This window comes from Panthera onca, chromosome B3, assembly GCF_046562875.1.
Source record: "Panthera onca isolate mPanOnc1 chromosome B3, mPanOnc1 haplotype 2, whole genome shotgun sequence".
NCBI classification, from domain to species: Eukaryota; Metazoa; Chordata; class Mammalia; order Carnivora; family Felidae; genus Panthera; species Panthera onca.
In genome coordinates, this window is record NC_138344.1 from 26,833,570 (window position 1) to 26,853,235 (window position 19,666).

A 19,666-nucleotide genomic window follows, 5' to 3' on the forward strand; every position below is an offset into this window, starting at 1 on the left:
CATGTACAAATGTCAAAAGCAAAAGAATAAGGTAAGTTTTCCCAGGGCAAACTTGAAGATTAAAATGGAGAAGATTAGGCTTCTTTTATACATAACATTGCTTGCTGATTACCATACCTTAGCTGACTTTTAAGAGGTATTAACTTAGGATATTTTGAAAGGAGACCAAGAGAAAATACCACTGTAAGGCAGAGAGAAGGCAAGGCCATCAGAAGGAGAGTAAGTCTGGAGAAATAACAATGATATTTAAAAGAGATTCAAAGGAAGTTTTGTTGCCTAAGGAGTAATAAATAAATAAGGTTATCTATGACATGGAATAAGTACTGATTTATAATAGTTCTCTCTGGGAACAATGTTGGGGTAAATTATGGAAGATGTGCCTAGTCTTCAGCCTTGAAGGAACTTTCTGCATGTTATTAATCTTTGTACTTCCAAATTCATAAAACATAGTATTAGTTTAATAAATGTTTATTTCTTAAATGTGTATTGACTGCCTACTCTGTGCCATTGTGCTAAAAAGTAGTACTACACATGCTGTCTCAAAAAGTAATCAATGATTTCATATATTTTTCCTTACATTGGCTCAGGGAAAGAAAATCACAAAAATGAACTATTGGCAAAAAGAGCCATTTTTTTTTCTTTTAAATCCACTGGGCCCAAGATGACTTTTTACCTTGATGGATCAGAGAAGTTTCTCATTCTCTCCCCAACTATTTCTATGCCATTTTTCCCCCAGAAAGTGGGCACCAGGCACATTCCAGGGTAGACTATGGAGATCTCTGTGGTTGCTAGATCCTTATTATTGCCATAAGAGTCAACCAAGGCTCCAGGTACCTTTGTTTGAAAAGAATTGATCACATAAAATCAAAACCATTCTGGTCCAGTTTGTAAACTGCATTAGGAAAGCTGCACATTGATCATGGTGCATGATTAAACATCACAGAGAGGGAAAGAAAGCTTCCAAGGAGCATGAAGTAGGACCTGAGACTTCACACCCAAGTTGGAGTAGACCGGGTCCATGGGTGTGTGTGAGTGTCTATGCATGTGGATGTATATGTGTGGATATATGTACACTTGCAGAAAGGGAGCAGATAGAAGGAACATCATTCTTCAATTAAGAACCCTAAAACTAATGACAAATATAATTTACTCATGTACTTGACCTGTCTGAGAAACTTTTCAGCCACTTATTTACAGATATAGGGAAGGGCTTTCACCTCCTCTGAGGACATATTATACCTCAGGCCTACATAAACAAATTAAGTGTATACAGAAATATGTGATGTAACTAGAAATTAGGATCCCATGGCTTTTTCCTTCCAGTTTAGGATGAGTGGTATAATGGCTATGTGTTGGTCTTCTTGTGAGGGGCAGTGGGCCTAGAACCCACAATTCCTCCTGTTTCTCTTCCCCAGCCATTTGTATCCTATGGAAGCTGGAAATTTGGAACCATGAAGTTCCCTGGAACTGCATTTTGGAGTGTGTCCCAAAACCTCACCAAGAGCCAATTAACTTATAGACTCAGGCTCCAGAATGAGTCCCTGACATTCCATCTCACTTTCATACCTGATGATGGGACATTCAGCAGATCTCTGAGTTAGTCAAAGGTATATGTTGAGCATAGGTGTATACAGTCCATTTACCTTAGGTTGGGGGAAAGCAGAGATATTTGCTAAAATGAATTGTGTATCTGCTCTGGAATTGTCCCTCTTTATCTTTCTCAGGAACCTACAATGGTGGCTGAAGAAACTATTCAACTGTTTGGATATTCCATTGGGGTTATGTTCATAACTACTAGAGTGATTTATTATGTTTGTTTTTTCTGTCTACTGTTTGTTTTCTCTTTGGTTTTTAACTGAAATTTTATGTAAAGGTTAAAAGTTATTTAAATATTGCACATAATTCAATGATATTTCCCCAGGAAATTATGTAATTTGGCATTCATATTAGAAATATATCTTTGTGTCCTTTGAGTGCTCCAGGTTAATCATTCTGATTCCTTCGCATTGAAATGCTAATTTGCTTAAAATTTTAAATGTTTCTCAGAAAATGATCTCAACATTGATGTTTCTATCAACCATCCCGAATATTGCTACAACAGAACACTACAAAAAGAATTCTAATTATTGAAAGGCAGTTTTTATATGGGCTCAATATAGTCTCCTTGTCAATCTTTTAAACTAAAAATGGAAATTTCATTATGATCTTTTCAATAAATAAACACTAATCAATTGTTTATCATTAAGTAACGCTGGTTAAAAAAATTATATATTCTATAACCCAACCAGTTTTTTAGTCTGGAAAAATATACTAGTAATTATAGAAATGAATGAATAACAGTTGTCAGGAGAGGCTCAGTGAGGACTTCGTGATGAACTAAATGATTTCTAAGCTGAGATTTGAAGGTGAGTGGAACTACTGGGATGCAGGGGAAAAGAAAAGAAGAGCATCCTAGGTAGATGAGAAGAAACTTAGTGACCCATGGAGAAAAATCTTGGTATGTCTGAGCACCTGGGGAGAATCTGATTTCCAGAGTGCAGAGACTATAGGGAAATGAGTATTACATGCAGAATAGTAGAGACCATACTAAAGTCATGACAATAATAAAAAGGTAGCAAGATGATGGTGAAGGATTATAAGGAAGGGGATATAATGATATTTGTGTTTTATAATGATCCTTTTGATGGTAGGACATAGAATGGTCTGGAGTGTAAAAGGACTGGTTGTTAGGCGATAGGCCAGGGACTATGAGAGAATCTGGTACTCGCGGGGAAAAGAATTGAGAACAATGCAGGAATTGAATAAGGGAAAAGAAGTGACAGGTGGTTTCTGGATTTGTGCCTTGAATAGAGAGAAGGACCTGGCTTAGATGAGAGAACAGCCTGGTGTGGGGGATATGATAGTTCAGGTCTGGACACTGAATTTCAGGTGCTGAAAGACAATCCAGTATGTTGAAGAGTGAAAGTCAAATGGGAAGAGGGGGATAGACATCCTCTCAGCAGGAGGTTATGCAGAAAAGATACAAAATAGAGATGATTTTGGAATAAAATGTCTCATGTATTAAGCATGCAACTTCTCCTTATCCACCAGGAATCTTATGGAATCTCTAGTAACAACTATGTTCCTCCCAACTCTTTTATGGTGTAGCTTTGCTGTAGTAGGAGGAAGCAAAGTCATAAAATGATTTCTTCTTTTTGTTTTCTGGGTTGGCACAGCCTAACTGCTGGAGTCATGAAAGGATAACATCAACCTAAAAATATCGAGTAAAACATAAAGTACAAGATTGATAAGCTAAAATTATGCTATAAAAATAGAAATATAAAATTGTTACACAAATTTATGTATGAAAACTTATGTATAGCTCTGTTACTATTGAAAAAAACAAAATGACTATGGATCTACTGGAGGATGGATTTTGTTATGTTACTGTTGCAGGATTTTTTTTTTAACCACAATACCCGGATTTGTTTTCTCGCTGCTTTGAAGAATTAAGACGTGGACACAAAATGAGCAGCAGGCAAAAGTTTATTAGAATATAAGATTAGAAAGTAAGAATAGTAGGAAAGCTCTCTTTACAGGAAGGGGACATTCAAAAGTGAATGCCTGCGACACTAGGCAAGTGTCCTTGCTTTAAAAGGTTTTGGTTAGCCCTCCCCTCCCCTTCCCTTTCCCCTTGTTCCTTCTCAGGTTCTGCCCTTACCATCTGGATGACTCTGGGTGCTGGGTTGTCCATTCTGTATTGGCTCATTTCCATTAAAAGCAGTGGGGGGAGGGGGTGTCTATGGACACACCTAGGTCTTTCCTTAAATTCCTGAGGGAAACCTGAGAGGAAGTAGGTGGGGTCTGTTACATTCTTAAGAGGAGCTTTATGCCTGAGGGCTTTTCCTGTGGTCAGACACTCCCAGAATTTTTCCAAATACATGTTTTTCCCTAACTGGGGGCCTCAGGTCCTCATCTTTCCCTCTCTGCCTACTGAATCCTATCTTCTTCTATCATATTACCCCTGATTTTAAACACACAACACACAGATGGACTCAATCAATAATAGCTCGTTATGTAATAATATGTCAAAGAATAGATGCGCATGTCTGTCTCCTCTATCAATTAATATGTTTGTTTGTGTGTCTTTTCCCAGTAAAATGCCTTGAAAGCCATAGATAAAATAAAGTTTATAAAGATTAAGTTTAAGAACACCAGCATTTTGACCTTTTTTCACAACTTATTACTGTAGTTGTATATTTTTATCCAAGTCATATATTTAACAAAATTATTGCCCCTGAATTATTTTTTAACCAAAGAAAGTTGTTTTACTTTTTGACAATACTTTATTACAGGTGATTATGTTGTCATGACTATATATTTTGAATTGAGTAGAAGAATGGGATACTTCACTATTCAAACATACATTCCCTGTATACTGACTGTGGTTTTATCCTGGGTGTCATTTTGGATCAAAAAAGATGCTACACCAGCAAGAACAGCATTAGGTGAGTTAAAAAACAAACAAATAAAAAACAAAAAACTCTTCCACCATTTTGTATAATATTATCACAGAAGTATTCATAAAAATACTTCCAGTGAAAAAGACTTTAGTCAAATGTACTTGGATTGCTTTAAGTAGTCAAATTAGACTCTTCTTTCTGACAATAGAATTCTATGTGTGCCACTTAAAATCAGTTGGGGTTAGGGATTCAGAACAAATCAATTGCATCATTGATACTCTAAGGATGGTGTCATCATAAAAATGTAGTCATGTCCTGTGAATCTGTCATCCTGAAAATCTCATTACATCAGTGTAAGGACACACAACTTTTCATGCACTTTTGAAGACTGAAGACATGATATCATTAAATAGTCTCTCAATAACAAGAGATTGTCTATAGCAACTTTACCATCAAACAAGAAAGTGATCATTCTTTTCAGCTATAATCTACACACTAAATCTCAAAGTCTTCATGAATTTTCCTCTGACCCCCCCAAAAAAGTCCTCTTAATAAAACATCAAATTTCAGTGGTTTTAGAATTGTGTAACATTTTATATCAATTTTTCTTTATGACAGGAATATTACCTAACTTTCAATATTTTGACCTGTGAAAACAGGTAATATATATTAAATATATAGTTGTTTTCCCAGAAAAATGTCTTTCAGAAAAAAGAGGGAGCTGCCCCAATTTTAAAATCCTTGCAAAATCTCTCACTTTACATGTTGCTTTTTCTGTATTCATTTTATTCTGTTTGTTCAACAACAAAGTACTGGTTGAGGAAAAAAAAAAAACTAACCTGTAATATCTGTTGCCAGTGTTAGTTTTGCATACTTCTAGAAAATACATAATAAAATTGGTAAATCACCCAGCAAGTTACAACACAAATTTAGTAATTGTTCTTGGGGTTATGACCTCACAATTACAAGTGCCAGGTAAGCATGACTTTAAAAATCAGCTTCAAGGTGCGCCTGGGTGGCTCAGTCGGTTAAGCGGCCGACTTCAGCCCAGGTCATGATCTCACGGTCCATGAGTTCCAGCCCCGCGTCGGACTCTGTGCTGACAGCTCAGAGCCTAGAGCCTGTTTCAGATTCTGTGTCTCCCTCTCTCTGACCCTCCCCCATTCATGCTTTGTCTCTCTCTGTCTCAAAAATAAATAAAAGCTAAAAAAAAAAATTAAAAAAAAAATCAGCTTCAAAACAATATAATATGTAGTATTGGTTGCACAATTTGAGACTATGAAAGTCCTGTCAAAGAGTTACCACTATGGCATTAAGGGGCTAGAGATACTAGAAATACATAATGCTGGAAGATAATATATTTACACTCCAGAAGAGTGAAGAAATGTCATTAACACCAGAATATTTAGTTCAGACACCAGAAAGACTGTGCTTAAAACTAAAGGGGCACTTGTAGGACTGCTTTGAATAAATTTTAAATCAAGCCATGAGAAGATCAAGGAGAACAATTAGTAAATTTACTATCTGTCAAAAGAAAGCATTTAATATGCTTTTAAAAAGGATAGCATACTTCATAATCTTTGTAAGGTATCATCCACAAGATTGAGTATATAATAAAAAATTACTAGACATTCTTAGAAGCAAGAAAATGTGACTCATGATCAAGAAAAAAAAAGTCAATATAAAAAGACATCTCTGATTTTGAGTCAGCAGACATGGGCTTTAAAGCAGCTATTTTAACAATGTTAAAGGACTTAGAGGAAAATGTAATGTTAGTGAATGAACAGATGGATAATCTCAGCAAGTAAAGTATATTAAAAAGTAAATTCTAGAATGAAATGTATAATAGTTGAATTGAAAAATTCACTAAATGGGCTTAAGAGCAGATTCAAGAGAGCAGAAAAAAAAGGTCAGGCATAATTGAAGACCATCATACAAAATTTAGCTAATCTGAAGAAGCCAGGGATAAAAGCTTTTAAAACATAAATCCCAGTGGTCTGTTGGACAATATGAAGATGTATAACATAGCTGTAACTGATGTTACAAAATGAGATAAAATAAGATAAAAATTTTTGAAGAAATGAAGTTAAAAATCCCCAAATTTAATGAAAAAATTACTATCTAGATATTCTGTAGGCATGACATGGTCACCATATTTTTTTTTAAAGTTAAATTGGGGTAGAATGCTGGGAAGATGGCGGCGTAGGAGGACGCTGGGCTCACCGCGCATCCTGCTGATCACTTAGATTCCACCTACACCTGCCTAAATAACCCAGAAAACCTCCAGAGGATTAGCAGAATGGAGTCTCCGGAGCCAAGCGCAGGCGAGAGGCCCATGGAAGAGGGTAGGAAGGGCGGGGAGGAGGTGCACGCTCCACGGACTGGCAGGAGGGAGCCGGGGCAGAGGGGCAGCCTGACAGCCAAGCAGAGCCCCCAAGTCTGGCTGGCAAAAGCGGAGGGGCCTGACGGACTGTGTTCCGACAGCAAGCGCGACTTAGCATCTGGGAGGTCATAAGTTAACAGCTCTGCTCGAAAGCGGGAAGGCTGGTGGATAAAGGGAGGGAGAGTTGCTGAGCCCCCTGAAGATAGAGCTCAGGTTGGCAGGGAACAAAGGCACTCACCAGCGCCATCTCCCTCGCCCATCCCCCAGCCAATATCCCAAAGGGAACCAGTTCCTGCCAGGGAACTTGCTCACTCCACGCAAACACCCAACTCTGTGCTTCTGCGGAGCCAAACCTCCGGCAGAAGCAGCTGATCTGACTCCCTCCCGCTGCCACAGGGCCCCTCCTGAAGTGGATCACCTAAGGAGAAGTTAGCTAAGCCTGCCCCTCCTGCCCCCATGCACCTTGCCTACCCGCCCCAGCTAATACACCAGATCCCCAGCACCACAAGCCTGGCAGTGTGCAAGTAGCCCAGATGGGCCATGCCACCCCACAGTGAATCCCGCCCCTAGGAGAGGGGAATAGAAGGCACACACCAGTCTTACTGTGGCCCCAGCGGTGGGCTCGGGGCAGACATCAGGTCTGAATGTGGCCCTGCCCACCAACTCCATTTATACACCACAGCACAGGGGAAGTGCCCTGCAGGTCCTCACCACTCCAGGGACTATCCCAAATGACCAAACAGAAGAATTCCCCTCAGAAGAATCTCCAGGAAATAATAGCCAATGAAGTGATCAAAAAGGATTTAAGTAATATAACAGAAAGTGAATTTAGAATAATAGTCATAAAATTAATCTCTGGGCTTGAAAACAGTATACAGGACAGCAGAGAATCTCTTGCTACAGAGATCAAGGGACTAAGGAACAGTCACGAGGAGCTGAAAAATGCTTTAAACGAAATGCAAAACAAAATGGAAACCACGACAGCTCGGATTGAAGAGGCAGAGGAGAGAATAGGTGAACTAGAAGATAAAGTTATGGAAAAAGAGGAAGCTGAGAGAAAGAGAGATAAAAAAAATCCAGGAGTATGAGGGGAAAATTAGAGAACGAAGTGATACACTAAAAAGAAATAATATACGCATAATTGGTATCCCAGAGGAGGAAGAGAGAGGGAAAGGTGCTGAAGGGGTACTTGAAGAAATTATAGCTGAGAACTTCCCTGAACTGGGGAAGGAAAAAGGCATTGAAATCCAAGAGGCACAGAGAACTCCCTTCAGACGTAACTTGAATCAATCTTCTGCACGACATATCATAGTGAAACTGGCAAAATACAAGGATAAAGAGAAAATTCTGAAAGCAGCAAGGGATAAACGTGCCCTCACATATAAAGGGACACCTATAAGACTCGTGACTGATCTCTCTTTTCAAACGTGGCAGGCCAGAAACGATTGGCACGAGATCTTCAGTGTGCTAAACAGAAAAAATATGAAGCCGAGAATCCTTTATCCAGCAAGTCTGTCATTTAGAATAGAAGCAGAGATAAAGGTCTTCCCAAACAAACAAAAACTGAAGGAATTTGTCACCACTAAACCAGCCCTACAAGAGATCCTAAGGGGGATCCTGTGAGACAAAGTACCAGAGACATCACTACAAGCATAAAACATACAGACATCACAATGACTCTAAACCCGTATCTTTCTATAATAACACTGAATGTAAATGGATTAAATGCGCCAACCAAAAGACATAGGGTATCAGAATGGATAAAAAAACAAGACCCATCTATTTGCTGTCTACAAGAGACTCATTTTAGATCTGAGGACACCTTTAGATTGAGAGTGAGGGGATGGAGAACTATTTATCATGCTACTGGAAGCCAAAAGAAAGCTGGAGTAGCCATACTTATATCAGACAAACTAGCCTTTAAATTAAAGGCTGTAACAAGAGATGAAGAAGGGCATTATATAATAATTACAGGGTCTATCCATCAGGAAGAGCTAACAAATACAAATGTCTATGCGCCGAATACCGGAGCCCCCAAATATATAAAACAACTACTCATAAACATAAGCAACCTTATTGATAAGAATGTGGTCATTGCAGGGGACTTTAACACTCCACTTACAGAAATGGATAGATTATCTAGACACATGGTCAATAAAGAAACAAGGGCCCTGAATGCTACATTGGATCAGATGGACTTGACAGATATATTTAGAACTCTGCATCCCAAAGCAACAGAATATACTTTCTTCTCGAGTGCACATGGAACATTCTCCAAGATAGATCATATACTGGGTCACAAAACAGCCCTTCATAAGTTTACAAGAATTGAAATTATACCATGTATACTTTCAGACCACAATGCTATGAAGCTTGAAATCAACCACAGGAAAAAGTCTGGGAAACCTCCAAAAGCATGGAGGTTAAAGAACACCCTACTAAAGAATGAGTGGGTCAACCAGGCAATTAGAGAAGAAATTTAAAAATATATGGAAACAAACGAAAATGAAAATACAACAATCCAAACCCTTCGGGACGCAGCGAAGGCAGTCCTGAGACGAAAATACATTGCAATCCAGGCCTATCTCAAGAAACAAGAAAATTCCCAAATACAAAATCGAACAGCATACCTAAAGGAAATAGAAACAGAACAGCAAAGACAGCCTAAACCCAGCAGAAGAAAGAAATAATAAAGATCAGAGCAGAAATAAACAATATAGAATCTAAAAAAACTGTAGAGCAGATCAACGAAACCAAGAGTTGGTTTTTTGAAAAAATAAACAAAGTTGACAAACCTCTAGCCAGGCTTCTCAAAAAGAAAAGGGAGATGACCCAAATAGATAATATCATGAATGAAAATGGGATTATTACAACCAATCCCTCAGAGATACTAACAATTATCAGGGAATACTATGAAAAATTATATGCCAACAAATTGGACAACCTGGAAGAAATGGACAAATTCCTAAACACCCACACTCTTCCAAAACTCAATCAGGAGGAAATAGAAAGCTTGAACAGACCCATAACCAGGGAAGAAATTGAATTGGTTCTCAAAAATCTCCCAACAAATAAGAGTCCAGGACCAGATGGCTTCCCAGGGGAGTTCTACAAGACATTTAAAGCAGAGATAATACCTATCCTTCTCAAGCTATTCCAAGAAATAGAAAGGGAAGGAAAACTTCCAGACTCATTCTACGAAGCCAGTATTACTTTGATTCCTAAACCAGACAGAGACCCAGTAAAAAAAAAAAGAGAACTACAGGCCAATATCCCTGATGAATACGGATGCAAAAATTCTCAATAAGATACTAGCAAATCGAATTCAACAGCATATAAAAAGAATTATTCACCATGATCAAGTGGGATTCATTCCTGGGATGCAGGGCTGGTTCAACATTCGCAAATCAATCAACGTGATACTCACATTAATAAAAGAAAAGAGAAGAACCATATGATCCTGTCAATCGATGCAGAAAAGGCCTTTGACAAAATCCAGCACGCTTTCTTAATAAAAACCCTTGAGAAAGTCGGGATAGAAGGAACATACTTAAAGATCATAAAAGCCATTTATGAAAAGCCCACAGCTAACATCATCCTCAACGGGGAAAACCTGAGAGCTTTTTCCCTGAGATCAGGAACACGACAGGGATGCCCACTCTCACCGCTGTTGTTTAATATAGTGTTGGAAGTTCTAGCATCAGCAATCAGACAACAAAAGGAAATCAAAGGCATCAAAATTGGCAAAGATGAAGTCAAGCTTTCGCTTTTTGCAGATGACATGATATTATACATGGAGAATCCGACAGACTCCACCAAAAGTCTACTAGAACTGATACATGAATTCAGCAAAGTTGCAGGATACAAAATCAATGTACAGAAATCAGTTGCATTCTTATACATTAACAATGAAGCAACAGAAAGACAAATAAAGAAACTGATCCCATTCACAATTGCACCAAGAAGTATAAAATACCTAGGAATAAATCTAACCAAAGATGTAAAAGATCTGTATGCTGAAAACTATAGAAAGATTATGAAGGAAATTGAAGAAGACATAAAGAAATGGAAAAACATTCCGTGCTCATGGATTGGAAGAATAAATATTGTCAAAATGTCAATACTACCCAAAGCTATCTACACATTCAACGCAATGCCAATCAAAATTGCACCAGCATTCTTCTCAAAACTAGAACAAGCCATCCTAAAATTCATATGGAACCACAAAAGGCCCCAAGTAGCCAAAGTAATTTTGAAGAAGAAGACCAAAGCAGGAGGCATCACAATCCCAGACTTTACCCTCTACTACAAAGCTGTCATCATTAAGACAGCATGGTTTTGCCACAAAAACAGACACATAGACCAATGTAATAGAATAGAAACCCCAGAACTAGACCCACAAATGTATAGCCAACTCATCTTTGACAAAGCAGGAAAGAACATCCAATGGAAAAAAGACAGTCTCTTTAACAAATGGTGCTGGGAGAACTGGACAGCAACATGCAGAAGGTTGAAACTAGACCACTTTCTCACACCATTCACAAAAACAAACTCAAAATGGATAAAGGACCTGAATGTGAGACAGGAAACCATCCAAACCCTAGAGGAGAAAGCAGGAAAAGACCTCTCTGACCTCAGCCATAGCAATCTCTTACTCGACACATCCCCAAAGGCAAGGGAATTAAAAGCAAAAGTGAATTACTGGGACCTTATGAAGATAAAAAGCTTCTGCACAGCAAAGGAAACAACCAACAAAACGAAAAGGCAACCAACAGAATGGGAAAAGATATTTGCAAAAGACATATCGGACAAAGGGCTAGTATCCAAAATCTATAAAGAGCTCACCAAATTCCACACCCGAAAAACAAATAACCCAGTGAAGAAATGGGCAGAAAACATGAATAGACACTTCTCTAAAGAAGACATCTGGATGGCCAACAGGCACAGGAAAAGATGTTCCACGTCGCTCCTTATCAGGGAAATACAAATCAAAACCACACTCACATATCACCTCACGCCAGTCGGAGTGGCCAAAATGAACAATCAGGAGACTATAGATGCTGGAGAGGATGTGGAGAAATGGGAACCCTCTTTCACTCTTGGTGGGAACGCAAATTGGTGCAGCCACTCTGGAAAGCAGTGTGGAGGTTCCTCAGAAAATTAAAAATAGACCTACCCTGTGACCCAGCAATAGCACTGCTAGGAATTTACCCAATCGATACAGGAGTACTGATGCAGAGGGGCACTTGTACCCCGATGTTTATAGCAGCACTCTCAACAATAGCCAAATTATGGAAAGAGCCTAAATGTCCATCAACTGATGAATGGATAAAGAAATTGTGGTTTATATACACAATGGAGTACTACGTGGCAATGAGAAAGAATGAAATATGGCCTTTTGTAGCAACGTGGATGGAACTGGAGCGTGTGGTGCTAAGTGAAATAAGCCATACATAGAAAGACAGATACCATATGGTTTCACTCTTATGTGGATCCTGAGAAACTTAACAGAAACCCATGGGAGAGGGGAAGGAAAAAAAAAAAAAAAGAGGTTAGAGTGGGAGAGAGCCAAAGCATAAGAGACTGTTAAAAACTGAGAACAAACTGAGGGTTAATGGGGGGTGGGAGGGAGGGGAGGGGTGGGTGATGGGTATTGAGGAGGGCACCTTTTGGGATGAGCACTGGGTGTTGTATGGAAACCAATTTGACAATAAATTTTATATATTGAAAAAAAAATAAAGTTAAATTGGATATTCATTACAAAATCTTTTTTTTTGTATAAAAATATACCTGCCATCAGTGTAGACTTTTCAAGTTTACATAGCATTTTTTAAAATATTTATTTATTTTTGAGAGAGAGGGATAGCACAAGTAGGGGAGAGCGGAGAGAGATCGGGGGACAGAGGATCCCAGGCACACTCTGTGCTGACAGCAGAGAGCCAGATGTAGGGCTCAAACTCATGAACCATGAGATCATGACCTGAGCCAAAGTCAGATGCTTAACCAATCTGCCTGAGCCCCCCAGTTGCCCCAAGTTTACACACCATTTTTACATGAAGCATGGCTACTTTCCCACCTACAGTAAGGAGGCATTCCATTTTCACCGTACTGATTAAAGAAACAGATTCAAAGAAAGTAAGTGACTTTACATGACCAAATGCTGAGAAGGCTTAGAGCAAGGCAGGGGGATTTGACTTCCAGGTCAATATCTTTTACACATGGTTAACTTGTCCACCCTGTGCTGTTAGCCTCATCCTCCAAATGGCCCTGGCTACCCTCCCTGAGGAAGTAAGGGAGGCATTCACTACACAGGAGCTATGATGCTACAGTTAAGGTGGGAACTAATGTGCATTTATCTATCATGTCTACCTAATCACTGAGTATTACTGCCTGGCAGATATTTTATAGTACTCTCATTCAGCCACACAGGTAGTGAGTGTTAATGTCCATATTCCTGTGATTCCAGGATCCATGTCACTAACCTGCGTGTCCAACAGCTCTAGCCGGTTCTGATTTCTCAGGAGCTCATCTAGGGTGGAATTAGCCTTAACTTGTTTTGCATAATGATCATCCAGTCATTTCATTCTTTTTCATGTTTCATAGCCTTCATCCTCTTTTCATTTCTTTTTCCTTTTATACCATCCATCACATGGGTGTCTCTTTTCTAAATCTTTTCCACAGTCTCTGAATCTTTAGAATTGACTCACTAAGTATTGAAATAATCAAAGTCAGACCAACACTAAGTATTATGAATTAACTAATTGATCAATGAATCAACGCATTCCATTCGAATGCCTAAAATGTGTTAGGCACAATTCTTGTTAACAGGTAAACAAAGATGAGCAAGATACAGTTTTGCTTGTAATGATCACACAATTTATTCAGGGAGACAGACATGCAAAAACCATAAAGACATATGCAATTATCTATGCTATGTAGAAATGAGGTACATAGAAGGCACAAGGTAGTGCAGATTCACATTATCAACTCTGAAGTACATGCAATAGGACCTCAGAAAGAGTGGTACTTCATCTTGGTCTTCAAGAAGGGTGGGAGTTCACAAATTGCATAAAGAAAAAGCAAGAAAGGAAATGGTTTATTTGGCAAAAGACTAGTGTGAGATGTGGAACAGAGAAAATGGGGGACTGCAAACTGTATCACTTAAAAAATATCTAAAAGAGAAAATATGAGACAATTTGAAAATTTCTGAATAAATTGAAAGGTGTTGACTTAATTCAGGTAGTTTAATGTTTTTGTGAAGACTATGATAAAAGCTCTATGGAAATGTTGCTTGCAAAATTGCATAAACATTAAAAATAAAGTATTATTACATTTATCCAATGTCAACAAGGATTTACCTAAAAATAAAACACTGTTGGAGTGGAGGAATTTTGTGTGATTCCTTTTACAACTTGATAACTATCCCCTGTACAGGCATCACCACAGTGCTGACCATGACCACGCTTAGCACCATTGCCAGGAATTCCTTGCCCCGTGTGTCCTATGTGACAGCCATGGACCTCTTTGTGACTGTTTGCTTCTTATTTGTCTTTGCTGCTCTGATGGAGTATGCCACCCTCAACTACTATTCAAGTTGTAGAAAACCAACTACCACTAAGAAGAAAACATCGGTAAGTTCCAGTAGCAAAGATTTTCTGGAAAGGTAGGGGAAGGATAGTTTGCAATAAATGATTCTCTTCTACACTGTTATATAAATAGCTAATTCAACAAGACATTAAAAAAAGACAAATATTCTGAAGATATGAATATAACCATAAAGTACCTCTTCAACTTTACCTACCAGTGACATGGATTGATGTAATCACACATGAATGATTTCTCTTAACTAAGGTGATCTGTAATGCAGATTTCCACAGTTTTCTAATTGTTTTTTTTCTGGTTTTCTTGTAGTTATTGCATCCAGATTCCTCAAGATGGATTCATGAGCGAATAAGCCTACAAGCCCCCTCCGTATGTATAGCATTGAAGGTGCAAATATTCCTGAGAACTCTTACTAAATTAAGATTAAATGATATGTTATTGTTTATGTATGCATATATTGAAGAACAATGAGTGTTGCACATACTCCTTTCAAAAGTGTGTATACTTTTTTTTAAATATCCAACTTAGAAAATTTGGAAAATGAACAAAATAATCATAATCCTTCTACCCAGGGATCAGCATATACATACATATTTCTGTTTTGTAACTCAAAAATATGTTATGAATAAGTTTCTGCGTTATAATATTATTTTATAGGATCATTTTAATGATTGAATTATATGCAATGATTGACGCACAGATAGTTGTGGCTGGAAACGGGGCTAATACACACCGTTTCACTTTTATATATATTCTTATCATTGCAGTTTTGTATATACCTGTGACTATTAATATAATTTCCTAGAAGCAAAATGGCTGGGTCAGAAGAGTTGCTTGGCTCCATTAGCAGTGTGGGACACCCACCTCCCAGAACTCTCCTTGCATTAGGTTTGATAGACAAACAGAAAAATGGCTCCTGCAAAATGTTCCTTTATCATTTCTTTGATTACTGACAAAGTTGAATATATTTCACTTGTTTATTTTTTACTCGCATTTCTATTACTGTGAATTGCTTTTTATGTCTTCTTTTATGTAAGTTTTTTATATAACATTTATAACTTATTTATGTCTTAACTTTTTTAAAGTTAAAAGTAACTATCTGCCAGTTACTTATATCATATATTATGTATATTATATTTTATATAACAAAATTTATATACTTGCATACAGAATAATTAAGCATATTAATATGTTTTTTAAGTAGTTTTATTCCAGTTTTATGGCCATGCTGTCACTGTTGTTTCTTGTGCTTTTCTCCACATGTATTAAGTCTCCTGTTGCCAAATCTATCAGTCTTTCCTTTTGTGGTCTCTGCCTCTTGTGTCCTTTTTGGGAAGGTCCTCCCTACCCTCAGAATGATCTAACTCCCGTCACTTTCTTTTGAGCACTTACTCTGTTTGACCCTATGTTGTAAGTGCTTTCATGTGTGAGTTCATTTAACCTCACCCATTCTACTAACAAGGAAGCTGAAATACGGAGAAATTAAGCCCTATAAATATTGATGAAGGTTCAACAATTTATAATATTATTAAATTTAATTAGTAATGCATCTGAATTTTTAGTATATGGCTTGAAGTAAGAATCTAACTTTTGAAAAATAGAGAAATGTCTTAAAATTACTGATGTGAGCTACCCTTTTATCATATAACAAAATTTATATATAACTACTTGTATTCCTTTATACATATCAATTCACTAATTACACTGAATGCTTTATGCCCACCTATATACCATACATGGTTTTCTAACTGCTGATCAGTAATTTATGTTTAGTGCCTTTCAACATGTTTTTTAAAAGTGACTGCTTGGTTATCTATACTCTGAAAGTGTATCATTTTAGTTCTGACAGAGGTGAGTGCTGAAGCCACTTTTATAGCTGTGGGAAGCCACAGAGAACTACAGATTTGCCAGCAAATGCTTCCAAATAGCAACAGACTGAAAAGTAATGGAAAGAGTTGGGAATGGGGATGCTGTAAACAAAGACAAGTCAGAACACATATCGTGAGGCCTAGAAACCACATTATCACACACAGCCAGGGGGCTGGGAGTGGAAGAAGAAATATTGACACCTTTTGTATACAAAAGATATTGCCAAAAAAAGAATATTTTACATAGCAAATAATAATAATAATAATAATAATAATAAATTTTCACAAAATCAGAATTGTTTTCTTTCGTTTTTAAGAGGAAAAGTGTAATGACCTTGAAGAAAGTATGTAGAAAAACAACTCAGAGAGAAAGGGCTCCAGGCCAGGTGAGAAGACACAGAGAGATCTTAAACAAAAGTTCATAAAATAGCCAAAGAAAAAGGGAATTTTCCAGGGTGCCTGGGTGGTCCAGCCCATTAAGCCTCTGCCTTTGGCTCAGGTCACGGTCTCATGGTTCCTGAGCTCAAATCCTGTGTCAGGCTGTGTGTGAACAGTGCAGAGCCTGCTTGGGATTGTTTCACTCTCTCTCCCTCTACCCTGCTTGTGCTCTCTCTCTCTCTCTCTCTCCTTCAAAATAAATAAACTTAATTTTTTTTGAAAAAAAGGGAATTTTCAAACTTTTCATGAAAATTGTCAATGTATTCAATTCTATGTTGAAAGATCCACAGGGTTAGGCTAGTTAAGGGACCCTCTATCACCAACATCTGCAGAGATGATCAGTCTCTGAGCAATGAGGCAGGCCCCACTAACAATCATGCATGCACTTTGGGGCAAGCTGTTCGAACATCTCTGTGCCTCAGTTTCCTAACCTGTAAAATGCAAAGCTAACCACTTCATATGTGCAGTAGAACCTGCCACCCAGGAAGCACAGGTTTCCAGGGAAGTCAAGGGACTGCATCATACATGCAGGCAAAGCAGGAGTGAGTCAGGCTGTAGGTGACCTTGGAGATGCATTAATTAAAATCTCCATTTTGAGCCCAGTTTGAAATTTTTATGATAGGTGAGAGATATACATTTTAAAAAGTATGTAAGCAGTTTAACATATGGCTGTTAATAATATCTTCAATAATAGAATAATAATATCTTCAATATTATAAGATGCAATTGATTTTATTCCATATTTATTTATTTATTTATTTATTAAAAGCCTTCAATTATTAGATCAGGTTTATTTATGTTTCAGTAATCATGAGTTTTTAGTTTGTTAAATGTAGACGTGAATAGGGTTTCCTTGCCTCCAGAAACCCGGCTGCTTATTTGCCTGTAGCTCCTTGATCACCCTTTAGATCTCTAAGGGGCTGTCCCCATCCTTTCAGAGCCTTCTGATGCCCATTCTGAGTCAACATCTTCCTTTGGGCCTGTCCTGCCAGTAATGGCCCTCCTTCTCATCTGTATGTCACTACACAGGGACAAAGTGTTGATGAAATGAAAGGATGAATATCTGGCTGAACACTGTCAAAACACATATGCAATTACTTTAAAAAGGCAGATTTTTCCAATTGAATCTTGCCAAAAAGATACAGATTCCTCAAATGCACTGAAGTACAGAAGGAATCAACTTTTTGTTTTTCTGCAACCACCCCCCCCCCGCCCCCACGGATTTTTATACCCACTCAGGTTTAAGAACTATTAACCTTGAGGAGATGTGTCCACAGTAGAGCCTATGGAACAACAAGGCTTTCATTTCTATCATTGCCCAAAGGTGTGGAAAAAGGTAGAAGGTTCTCCATGATGCTCCTGACTGGTCATTGGTATGTGTGGAGTAGGCAATGCTTAGTGAACATGTGGTCTGGGATGTCTCACTTTGGGTTGGACCTCACACACAAATACTTCTGAATTAAAAAGATGCCCCAAAGCTTACCAATAGGGACACTGAGTGCTATACGCTTTTACCTGCTTTTCTCTGGTTTTCGGCTCCACATAGCTATGAGCATATTCAATCAAACTAAAATCCAGAAGTAGAAGAAAAGATGTACACTGTTTCCTTGAAACAATAGTTTTGGGTAAAAATCAGTTGACCCTTAAAAAATAAGTTGAACCTAGAATAATGCAGGGATTAAGGATGCTGCCCTTTCTTCCCCCCCCCCCCACACACACAGTCAAAAATGTGTATATAACTTTTGACTCTCCAACAACTCAACTACTAATAGCCTATCATTGAGTGGAAGCCTTACCGATAATATAAATAGTTGATTAACATATGTTTTGTATGTTATATGTACTATATACTATATGCTTACCTTGATGTAAACTAGAGAAAAAAAGATTAAGAAAATCATAAGGAAAAGAAAATACATTAACAGTACTGGACTTGTATTCATTGAAAATAATTTGCATATTAGTGGACTTGCACAATTGAAATCCATGTTGTTAAAGGATCAGCTGCATAAGAGGTATTCACGATGCTTTCTAATGAATTTTGGAAGGTCTCTCTCCTTAAGCAAGGAACAACAGATCTAGCCAGTCAGCTGAGGACTGGGTTTGTGTGTTCACCTATCCCTTGATTTCAGCTTTCACTACTTCCATTGGCACACTTCAGTCCCTCAGTTCAACCAGCACAAATGAAACTAAAACAGAAAGGCAACTATAATCCTTAATACTCTCACATTATTCAGTCAAATTTAGAAATATAACCTCTTAACAGACTTCAATTTAATACGTAATTCATAGTTATCTGGAAGAGCTCAAACAAGTGCCTGAGGAATTGACAAGTCTATATGAAGACACTTCTCAAGGTTAAGAGTGATTCATCTCATTTATGAGTGAACGTTAAGTCACCCCCTCTCCTATACAGGCCCTACACTGACTTTTCCACGTCAGGAAGAGAGCTTGGGAAATAGAAAATAAAACATTCCAATTGTACACATTTTTGGCTATTTCTCTATATGCGACAAATGGTATCTGGCCACCACACACTGAAAGCTCATTTTTTACCTTAATTACATTGAACAAGAAGATTCTGTCATCAGTCTTATAATACCATATTTTTACCGGTTACTAATTAGGGAAAAACAAATTTATCTCTCCACATTTCAATATATGTAGTGCTTAATATTTGGGGATTATATACAATATGTACACATTTACTCCAAATCAACAGAAAAGTAGGCAGAACAGAGACTTGAAATGGTTAATACATATCTGAAAATGTGCTCATCTTCCCACACCAATAATTTGAGATATGCAACTTTTGAAAGCTGCATTGTACTTTTTTTTGCATTAGGTTTTCAAATATTTAATTGGCAGACTGAACTCTAAAAGACTGAAATGTCCAGTTCAGGGATGGGGGATGTGTGGGAATAGGCATGGCA

At 37.9% G+C, this 19,666-nt stretch overlaps 1 protein-coding gene across 2 annotated transcripts in view; it reads left to right on the plus strand.

The window, feature by feature from the left end:
- Nucleotides 1-19,666, plus strand: part of GABRG3 (gamma-aminobutyric acid type A receptor subunit gamma3) — a 736,855-nt gene that overhangs the window by 706,125 nt on the left and 11,064 nt on the right. Inside the window, exons 7-9 of one of the 2 annotated variants that reach the window (XM_078448932.1) lie at nt 4,335-4,487; nt 14,260-14,456; nt 14,737-14,814. In XM_078448932.1, the coding sequence (XP_078305058.1) occupies nt 4,335-4,487; nt 14,260-14,456; nt 14,737-14,814 (428 nt within the window). The remainder of the gene's footprint in view (nt 1-4,334; nt 4,488-14,259; nt 14,457-14,736; nt 14,815-19,666) is intronic. The other variant, XM_078448933.1, reaches the window with a different exon arrangement.